Source organism: Saccostrea cucullata, unplaced genomic scaffold (genome assembly GCF_032062105.1).
Source record: "Saccostrea cucullata isolate Sc308-1 unplaced genomic scaffold, CSIRO_AGI_Scuc_v1 ctg6902, whole genome shotgun sequence".
NCBI lineage: Eukaryota > Metazoa > Mollusca > Bivalvia > Ostreida > Ostreidae > Saccostrea > Saccostrea cuccullata.
In genome coordinates, this window is record NW_026928472.1 from 1 (window position 1) to 10,527 (window position 10,527).

The 10,527-nt window shown below is 33.4% G+C and overlaps 3 protein-coding genes across 3 annotated transcripts; 2 read left to right on the forward strand and 1 right to left on the reverse strand.

Annotated features, from left to right (window-relative positions):
* Positions 1–4,400: 4,400 nt before the first annotated feature.
* LOC134277698 (putative amine oxidase [copper-containing]) lies at positions 4,401–6,804 on the reverse strand. Its single transcript, XM_062760023.1, has 2 exons — positions 5,032–6,804; positions 4,401–4,724 (listed from the first exon to the last, which is right to left on the reverse strand). The coding sequence occupies exons 1-2, from the start codon at positions 6,787–6,789 to the stop codon at positions 4,419–4,421; spliced, it is 2,064 nt and encodes a 687-aa protein (XP_062616007.1). The 5' UTR covers positions 6,790–6,804; the 3' UTR covers positions 4,401–4,418.
* A 289-nt stretch (positions 6,805–7,093) lies between these two features.
* On the forward strand, positions 7,094–8,138 carry LOC134277703 (uncharacterized). The gene is made up of 2 exons (XM_062760025.1): positions 7,094–7,433; positions 7,992–8,138. Exons 1-2 carry the CDS (start codon positions 7,139–7,141, stop codon positions 8,072–8,074), a joined length of 378 nt encoding a protein of 125 aa, XP_062616009.1. The 5' UTR covers positions 7,094–7,138; the 3' UTR covers positions 8,075–8,138.
* A 413-nt stretch (positions 8,139–8,551) lies between these two features.
* LOC134277701 (uncharacterized) lies at positions 8,552–10,286 on the forward strand. The gene has a single exon (XM_062760024.1). The coding sequence runs from the start codon at positions 8,558–8,560 to the stop codon at positions 9,689–9,691; it is 1,134 nt and encodes a 377-aa protein (XP_062616008.1). The 5' UTR covers positions 8,552–8,557; the 3' UTR covers positions 9,692–10,286.
* Positions 10,287–10,527: the final 241 nt, after the last annotated feature.

Here is a 10,527-nt window from a genome sequence, read left to right on the forward strand (position 1 = left end):
TTTAATAAAAAAAGATAATAAATCAAATCCAACTTTTGACACAATGTTCCAACTCCTTCATCCGATCCATGTTGTCCATACTTACAGTTGGAAAAGAATGAAGCTGTACGGATTATAGAGATAGGTAAATTTGTCAAAATACTCGTACACACTTTGCTCCACCTATTCTATTTTGTTTATTTGAAGCACTGTGGATTTTAAGCATATACATGTAATCGTCTATAAAGAATTTTCGAATATCACTGATTCCATTTAAAATGGTCGTATTTTTACTACATTGAGAAATTATGTAAGGTTAAAAAAATGTATGCATACTCATACTCATTGAAATAATTATAAAGTACTACAACAAATATTGAAATGCAATAATTTTTTTATGCCGTCTCAGTCCTTCATCTTTGAAAAATACGTTTGTTTGATTTATCTTGTTGTATGGATATTGCTTTTTTAATCCACTTCGATCACGATTTAATTGAACGTCTTATCGAAATACACTTATTTGTTTTTCATGCAGTTTCCAGTACAACTTTAAAAGTTGAGAAGTGCACCTTTTATATGTAATGTTTTGTTTAAGTATTTTGGTATTTTGAACATTAGACAGGACTAATGGGAAAGACATAAGAAATAATAGCTAAAATTGAAGCCCTTTGCCGGTATATAATTTTGTTTCAATGCTTTGGATGCAATGGATCAGTTAAGCATGAACGGAACAGGGATGATTTCTCGAGGAAGCACGACCCCTTCACTTAAAAAACACGTTTTCTATATTAAATTGACAAGAAAGTTTTCCTTTATTTCCGATCATGACAAGGAGCACACGGCGGGTGTGACCGGTCGACAGGGCTCACCTATCCATGGCATTTGATCCAACCTCTGATGCTTTGGTGGTCTGTGTTTGTTCTGCTCCTATTTTGTATTGTTTAATATACTTTTGGGCTTGCGTATTGTTCATTTTCTCCATAAATTTATCTCTTAGATATATGTACTTACATGTACAATATATGTGCCTTCAATGAGTTCTTTTAACAACTGAGTAAAATTTTCTCACCTGTTTGTTGGTTTCTGACACATTTGGTCCTCGTAACAAGAAGAAGGATCACAACTGGTTGTAGTATCTAAAATAGTCATTCATTAGTATTTTGTTCAAACTTTGATGTTACAATTGACAAATATCTGATTTTGCGGCAAAAATACGGCTTTTTCGACTACTTCCGGTTTGGCCGGAAGTGACGACGCCGGACGTATTTTGACGACTTCAATAGATTCAGCTTGACATTTTAAACAACTTCGCTTCTTTGACGTATTACAAAATGAAGATGTTTAAAGATAAGATTTTATTGGTATATCCTTATATCATTGACCATTTTTATACAAAAGTTAAGTTAATCCTTTTCAAATTCTTTTGTTTTTGTAAATAAAACATTTGCTTTTTTTTAAATCTGAGATGGATTTTTGACGAGTTAATTTATTTATGTAATTTTTAGATAGTCTTCCACACATGGAAAAGGGTGGAAAAGATAAACAGGGTAGATCTCAAAACGTTTATAGAAGTACAGAACTGGGAAGAGGGCTTAAGGGGAAGGAGGACTTTTAGCTGAAAAAATACTTGTCATTCAATTTTTTTTTTCATATTTTGTATATTAATTTTGTAAATGTCACTTAATAGGATAAATGTGAAAATTTGTAAGATTTCTAAATTAGGCCCCGCCCCCTTTTTCAAGCCTTAACAATGCTGCGTTTTTGGCCTCTTAAACGTCAGAAAACAAGGAGAAAGGCACGAGATTTACATGCATATGAAGCCTCTTTAGCCAATGACCTAGATCTTCGGCAAAATTTACAAAAGAATAATCTCAACTTATTTTAAAAAAGTTATCACAGAAGAACCAAAAAGAAATGATAATTTTTAAAAAATGTTTGTATGAAGAACAAAAATAAAATTTGCATGTAAAAAGATGTATGTATAAGTACATAATTAATGTAAATTGACGCCAGGACCTTTAAAGTGATTTCTCAATAGGGCATACCAATGTATAAAAATTATCCAAAAGTAGATTTAAACAGCTTTTTAATGCTAAAACGATAATTTTGCAAACTACGTCCAAACATGTTACCACTCTTTTCTAACAAATTCATCATATTCAAGGAAATCTTTGCTAAAAATTTAGAAATTTTAAATAACCTAATGGAACCTTGTAAATATGGAATTGAATTAAGCGCTTGGCAAAGAACAATTTTATATTTTCTTTATTATTCAAAAGGAAATGAACATATGTATGTCAAGAAATTATGTTTGCTGTAGGCAAATTATCATTAAGCCTGGTAATTTTTCAATAAAATTGTATTCAAACATATTATTAAATTTCCACTTTGGTCTTCATATCAATATGTTAACTACTTGCTGAACATGCAGATAATATTCAAAAGCTGATCCCACCTTTGAAATTTATAGAGTTCTATATTCGCTCTTTTCTGATTTGTCTTTTTTTAATAGAGTCTGATTACACCTTTCTCAAGTCACCTTACATTCAAACAAGAGAAATCTTTGTATGACAATATGTTATCGTACGTTAATGGTATGTTTTTTTCAAAATTTTTCAATTTTGTTTAAAGGTTTAAATTGTAGATATGTTAAATTTGTATTGTTAAGCAATTAAGTATCCATATAGAGGAATTTAGAATTATAATATACAATTCCATATCTTAACCTGTCATATTCCATAACTTAACCTGTCATCACCTTCAATGTACATGTACGAGTATATTGGTTTTAAATCTGCATTGTATTTTGTTTTTTTAAGTTCTAAGGGAATATTAAAATCAATGAAACCCTCTTGTCTTCCTGATGGATCGTGCTAAAAACTTATCGTTAATTGCCAAGTACTTTTAAAGTCTTAAAGACACATAACACCTTTTTATGAAAAGCAAACAAAAGTATTTTTTTAAAAATGGCTAGGAGTTCAATTTTTAAAAATCTATGTTAGATCAAGTAACCCATGATTAGTTGTGAAATGACTTTTTTTTGGAATTTCCATCATTTAGGTTTTTAAATGTATGTTTAAAAAAGTTGTCGAAAATAAAGGTATGAATTATCATCAGACACATTTAAAAAAAAAATTAAAAAAAAATTAAAAATGAAAAATGAAAAACATAACACATTTAAAAAAAAAATTAAAAAAAAAAATTAAAAATGAAAAATGAAAAACATACCGTTAAAAGGCCCATTTGCTATCTGTTGCATGAAGTGAAAATTTATTATGTAATCTCAGTTTTATATTTCTTCGTGACCTCATATTGTTTAAGTAGGACAAAAACTTTAATGACATGCTAGACTATTGAACTTTTGTCTTCCTTAATGACAGTGTCGAATGTAATTATTCCGACATCTGTAAAATAAAGTATTTAGTGTCAGAAAGCAACTATTTTATCATAATTGATACGAAATAATTAGATTGCATGTTTGGTCGTTCTTATATAGGTCAGGATTTTTTTTCTTTTGTTCTTATGTGACAATACAATTGGAGTTTTCTCTTAACTTGTTTAGAACATCTGTCTCCGCTGTTTTGAATCTTTCCAAATTTCCGACAAATCATGTATATGCCTCTTCTCAGACTTGGTATTGTTTTAGACACAAAATTTCTGATTTGTAAATTTGTGCAAAAATTCAAATGTCTTTGTTGTTTGGTCTTAAACAAATCCTAAAAAAAAACAGCATATCTAAAGCTAGGTACACTTTATGCATAAAACGATCCTGTCCTTTGTCAATAACTACAAAATGTATCACCCTCTTTTCCATTCCATGTATCAAAATAAAGTAAAGACCGGGTGCTTTCATTTCTTTTAATAAAAATTCTTTTGAGAATCTGAGTATTGGAAAACAGGCTTTGAGTAAATGCAACGAACTTAAGTATTACAGAAAAACACATGCCTTTGACTACATTCAGCAAATAATTAAAATATAAGAATAGCCCTATATCGAAAAATTCAAAAATTTGTTTTATTCTTCAAAAAGAGATCTTTCATTTTGCAATTGCTAATTTTGGAAAAAGGGCTGTGCTCTTTATGAAATATTGAGAAACAGTTCAACTTTAGCCACTTTTTACAAAGACACTTATAGGATATTGAAAATGTAATTTTCGATCGTGTAAAGAAATCCGATTACACTGGTGTCGTGAATGGTACCTTAGATTCTAAGACCAAATCCGGTTACACTAGTTAGACCTGTTCTCCTCCAGTCATTTTCCCAACAGATCTAGACAAAGATCTATCTTTTTTCAACGCTGTATTCATTCAACAGCATGTTTGCATGCATAATAAAAAATAGTGTATAGCAATCATTTGTTAACTATGTACCATGCCTTGAAAGAAAAAAAAAAACAGTAAGTTTTGCTTGACCCTCTTTATTTTGTAGTGTTTTGAAGTCATTCCTCAGCCATTGGTCGAGGTAAGAAATCTTCAGGATCAGCTGTCAGGTCTTCTATGGAGTACTTTCGCGTAGGTATACAGTCAACCTCCCCCATATCAGATTCAGATTCTACTTTCAGGGGACCCTTTGGATCATCGTAGAAAATTTCTACGCCCTCCCGAATACCCAAACTCGGGTCTCTAGGGAAAAAGTTGAACGGGAGAAGGAAGAAACTGACGTCCCCGCCAACAGTTTGTTGGTTAGGTACCTCATCCGTATGTGGTGTATGATGGATACCTAAAGTTACCCAAGCAACCAGGTCCTGAAAACAAAAATAATAATAAAAAAACATATTTTTTTTTGCTAAGAAAGAAAACCGCTTAAAATAAAATGGTAATTAATAGTTGTAAAAGAAAAAAAAAATCTTAAAGCCTCTCTCTTCCTTGCTCCTTCACTTTCTTCCCTCCCGTAAATCTAAAGTTTTAGTATAGAAAGCATTATGATTTAAATACAATAGAAAATAGTCGATGTAAAGAGACCTCTCTCTCTCTCTGAATGAAGTATTAAGAGAAAATATTTGACAGTTGAAATGCAAAATAATAAAGTGAAAAGTATAGAAATATTCTTACCTCCTGCACGATTGATTCATCGCCTATAAAGTCTTCAAAATTGACCACACTGTCTTCTCCATCGTAAGTTGCATATTTAGAGCTACTGAATTGTTCCTTTTCTTTCCTTTTTGTGACCGCTAATTGATACCGCATCCACGGAGCGCCTGGCTCATTCCCCTTTCCTTCTTTGAAGAGACTTTTGGCTATTCCTCTTAAAAGAAGCCGATAAGCCCTAGGGTTTCCGAACTTATCTTTGTTCTTTTCATTGTAGAACACATGGTATTTAGGTTTGTTAAAATTAAACTTAAATACAGCTTCCCTCTCCGTGGTGTAATTGACTTTGACTGTTTTTGCTTGGAACCATCTCTCGGGTTTTGCCGAGAATTCGTTTGGAACACTTTCTTCTCGAATATCGTATGTGGAGTAGCTGTTTTTTGTTCCTCCAATATCGACATCAACCTTAAAATGAAACATGTGCTGATGAAGAAGCCCTGTAGATTGCCTGTTGATCTGAAACCCATATTTACAAGTGTTTTGAACGTACGAAGGCAAAGCAATCCCTGACGTCATTACCTTTGTTTCCATGACACCATTTTGATAAAATATGTAGTCAAAGATATAGTCGTAATTGACAAGAGTAAAAATCATTCGGAGAACAAGTGCGTCATTTGGAGCACCTTCGTAATAGCCAGATGGAAAGTCGTCTGATACATAATGTCTTTTTAGAGGGATGCCGGTATTGTGTTCATACAAACATATGGAATTCCTTCTTATTATTGGAACATCTGAAGATTCTGACATAAATGTGGTATCTGCAAAAGTTGCGTGGGATGGACAATCGACACCAGGAACTAAGGTTTGAACATCTGTTCCAATCAGAACCACGGTATCAAAGAAATTAGCAAATCTGCCTATAGGTTCACCAGAGGAATAGAATACCGTTATCTCGGACAGACCTAATTCATAAACAATCAATTCATTTTTGAATTTTATTTTGTACAACTGGGGACCATGAGTGGGAGACACTCCAAACTGAAAGTCCCAGTTAATGTAGTGAACCGACTGTCCTTTGATTGAGTAACGTTTACCGTCCGGTTCCACTTGAGCGGGAGGTCTTTGTGGAATCTTCGGAAAGACTGTGGCAGGACGTGGATCAGGAGGGAAACACACTTGGAGTTTCTTCACTGTTCCTTGTCGCCATGCATCTTTAAATGCTTGAAGCGAGTTAAACAGTTGACCGTTGTACCAAACATCTGCAGTTTGTGGTGTAGCTGTCCCATCAAACAAGACTAGAACAACAAAGTCAACAGGATTCAATAGACTTGGACGCCGACTTTGGAAAAAAGGAAACCAGATACCTCGATAATTTTGACCACGAACACCTGACGCTACGGCAGCGTAAGGGACTGCCGTTTCAATATCTAAACATCTATCCCCACAATTCAGTAATGTTGCCTCAAAACTCTCAAGCAAAATATCACCTACTAATCTCTCTGCTTCTTCTTTCAGAATTTTAATAGCAAGAGAGAATTCTGGGTTTGTGAAAGGTCTATAGTAAAATGGGATAAATCTAGGCCTTCCACAAAATCTAGGTCTTCGACCTAGCCTAACACAGTACTCGGCAACAACTGGATTTTTCTTACCACCAAAAAATACTGTGACCAATGCTTTTCGTGTAATTTTTTTATGTCGCCTGGACTTGATCTCCTTCTTTTTAGGAAGAATTAATTCCATCGAGAAGATGTAGTTTGAAGACAGGGTAGCGTCACTCGGCATGGTAAGATATAAACGACTTTGAGCAAACATAATTTTAAAAATTGCTTCGATTTCCTGACTTGTCAGATCATGAAATGGTGACGGGCATTTAGGTTCACGGAGATCTATGGCACAGTATGGCAGTTCGCCACATTTAGGACACTTGTCAGTGTTACTCCTTCCATTCCTGTAAACTGAAAGGAAACGTTAATCAGTCATAATGGATGTCATATTGATCTCAATGAAGCATTGAAAAAAAATATGTATACACAACTTTTTCCCGCAATTACGTCATAGTTACAGAGCGTAGCCATCACACGTCACGTGATGCATCCGCCATTACAACCGTGAAACCCGTGAGCCGTGAAAGATGTACAAAGATGGAGGGGGCGAATCGTGTGCTGTATTTAACTGTTTTAACAACAGAAAAAAAATTTATTTGTGGAAGCAGTCTATCTGCAAAGTTCACGGTGACATTCTCCACAAAGATTGTCCGTGCATTGTTCCATACAGCCTTCACAAGATGCCAAAAGCGGAGCCCGAAAAACTTCAATGGCAACGAGCACTACATCGCAATGATTTGCCGAAGAATGTGTTTGTGTGTTCAACACATTTTATAGATGGGCGACCAACTGCAAGAAATCCCATACCCAGTCTGAATTTAGGTTTGTTTATGACTAAAAAACTCTGCATACAATGTTTAAAAATAGATTTGACGTTAGTGTAAAGTGAAAGTAGAAAGATGCTTGCAACGACGCATTCACAAACAAAGGATGATATTAATTTATTGTGCCTAACCACCTTCTGAAATAATTTGTCAATGTAAGAACAAAATATAATCTATAGTATATAGTTTAAATGCGTTATATTTTCTCTGGTTAAAATATGCACACACTCTGTAAAATTTTCAAGAGAACTGTGGGTTTCAAGAAAAAAATGCTTACTTACTATATAGCTTGCACAGTTTATGTTTATGCACAAAATACTTAGAGTGGTAAGGCATTTGTTTGATACAACCATACCCCCTTTATTCATCTGATCAGTGATCTACAAGTTAATTGCTGTTAGATTTTGTCTATTTCATGTGGAAAATTATGTGAAAAATCCACCAAAACACAAATAAAAGTATAAACAATTTATTTAAAAAATTCTTGCTGGGAGGAGGGATACATCAAAGATGAAGTTTTGTAATAAGTATCAATAATTTATATAAATTTTTACAGGTTATGAAGCTCCCATAAAAGTTGGTCGTCGACTTTTGAAAAGGAAGTTTGTTGCAGAACAAAAGACGGATGGGTATGTTTGACTCCAAATAATGAAAGAGCAGAGATAAATATATATTTTGTAGTGCTGCCATTGAAAATAATTTCAGAAAATTAGATATTATTTTGATATTATTTTTAGAGATACCTTTAGATACTTTTAGATACTTTTTAGATCAGTCCCCCACCCCACTTCCAAATTTAAATAAGTTATTGTGAAAGTTACCCCATATAATATGTGGAGTGATACTCAATGAGTGTGGTCATAATGGTCATTTTCATGTGCTATCTTGTTTTGTTCATGTTTAAACTTTTATTGTAAAGGAAATTTCTGCTATCACTGTCTGAAAAGATGATTCGTACGATATGCGTATTGTTGAAACTCATGATCAGTACATTCAATATATTCCTGTATCGTTATACATTGTAACTCTATTATCTATTAATAGAACTTGAAATTTATGATTTTGCTTTTATGTTTGTCAATTCTTGTATTATACTGTAAATTGTTTTGCAAGACAGAAGTTATGAAACATCAAAAACTGGCTGCTACTGCTGCAGATGAAGTTGAAACCATCAACATTCAGACTGAACCAAACATGACATCTTCTTGCGTGCAGACGAGCATGACAGAAAGCAGAACTGCAGGCACACAGTGGACGGATCCCACACTGTGTGAACATGAATATGCAAGACCATGCCTTGCAGGATCTAGGAATTCAGGTACACAAACAAGAGTCATCAAGATGGAGGAAAAAGGTGTAAACTGCTGCACTCTACATGTACGTCTCAGTGCTGCTGACATAACAACTAACTCCTTAGCCTTGCTTTACACAGGACTGCCATTAAAGACTTTTAGAACACTTTTGCGTGTTATGGAAAGTTTGGACAACCCACTGACATTTACTATGCCCGTTTCAGATCAAGTCTTACTCGTTCTTATGAAATTAAGGCTTAATTTACTATTTGCAGATATTGCCAACAGATTTGGTATATCTGAGTCTCATGCATGCAATATTTTTAATCAAAGACTCTCTTTTATGGCTTCAAAACTAAAAAACTTAATAGTTTGGCTTCCACGTGAAACAATAAGAGCAACCATGCCAAAGTCTTTTCGTGAGAACTTTCCCAAAACTACCGTTATCATTGATTGTGCAGAAACTTTTATGCAACGAGCAAAAAACTTGAAGACCAGAGGAGAAACATATAGTCACTACAAGTCCAACAACACAGGGAAGTATTTGGTTGGTATTGCACCCCATGGTCAGATTATGTTTATATCTAAGGGCTTTGGAGGAAGGTCTAGTGATAAAGCAATTGTGGAAGAATCTGGGATTTTAAACTACCTTCTTCCTGGAGATGAAATCATGGCCGATCGAGGTTTTACCATTGATGACCTACTCTTTCCTCTGAAAGTGAAACTTAACATTCCAGCTTTTACAAAAGGTAAAGACCAACTTTCAGAAGAGGATGTTACAGAGACCAGAAGAATTGCCACAGTCCGGATTCATGTGGAACGGGCTATTAGACGATTAAAGGTGTTCCGCATATTGAGTCAGATAGTTCCAGTTACCTCGGTGAAGAAACTCAGTAAATACTTGATTGTTTGTGCTGCATTGGTTAACTTAAGATCTGACCTTATCAAAGATGATGATGAGTAAATAATGATTATGGTGATTATGGTGATATTATGAATTTCAGCTTTCACTACTAGGGGTGGGACGATACACTGATACGTACTATTATCCACTATATGGTTTAAATACATATGTTAAAATATTGGTTGGAAACATTTCACAAACAATTTTTTGCAAAAAAATTTTTTTGTAAACTCAACTTGGTTACAGACTTTTATTTATCAATATCAATGTACATGACTTTTTGAAAATGAATCTTTAATAAGTGTTCTTGTTAAACTTCAATACTATTTGTAATCAACTTGTGTATAGACATTTGGCAATATGTACAATTTATATTGTTTTTGTAAATTTCTAGTCAAAGAAATTAATATGAACATCAAATATTGATTTCAAAGCTTATGATTTGATTTAGAAAAATTTGTCCATTTAAAGTAAAAAAAAAAATGAAATTAAATATAGTTTTTTTTTACTTGGCTACATTTTCTAATTAATCATATTATCAAGATATGCCTCGTATCATGTAGCATGTATCAAGATATGTAACATTATTATGTTGTATCGCAAGATCTGTGTATTGTCCCACCCCTATACACTGCAATCAGTTTATACCTGTCAATTTTGTTATCTTTGCATCAGCAGGTTGCAATAGGATATTATTTTATAATAACATAATGTTTTCACATTATTATGATATTTGTCAATGTAATTTGCACCAATATTTGTTTAAAAGATACTGTGCTTGGGCATATCTTTTGTATTAAGGTAAAAACCATTCTGATTTCTTAAACATGTTAAATTATGGAGCATAACATGGGAGTGAGTCCAAAAGTTTTATGTCTGACAAGAAATCTAAATTC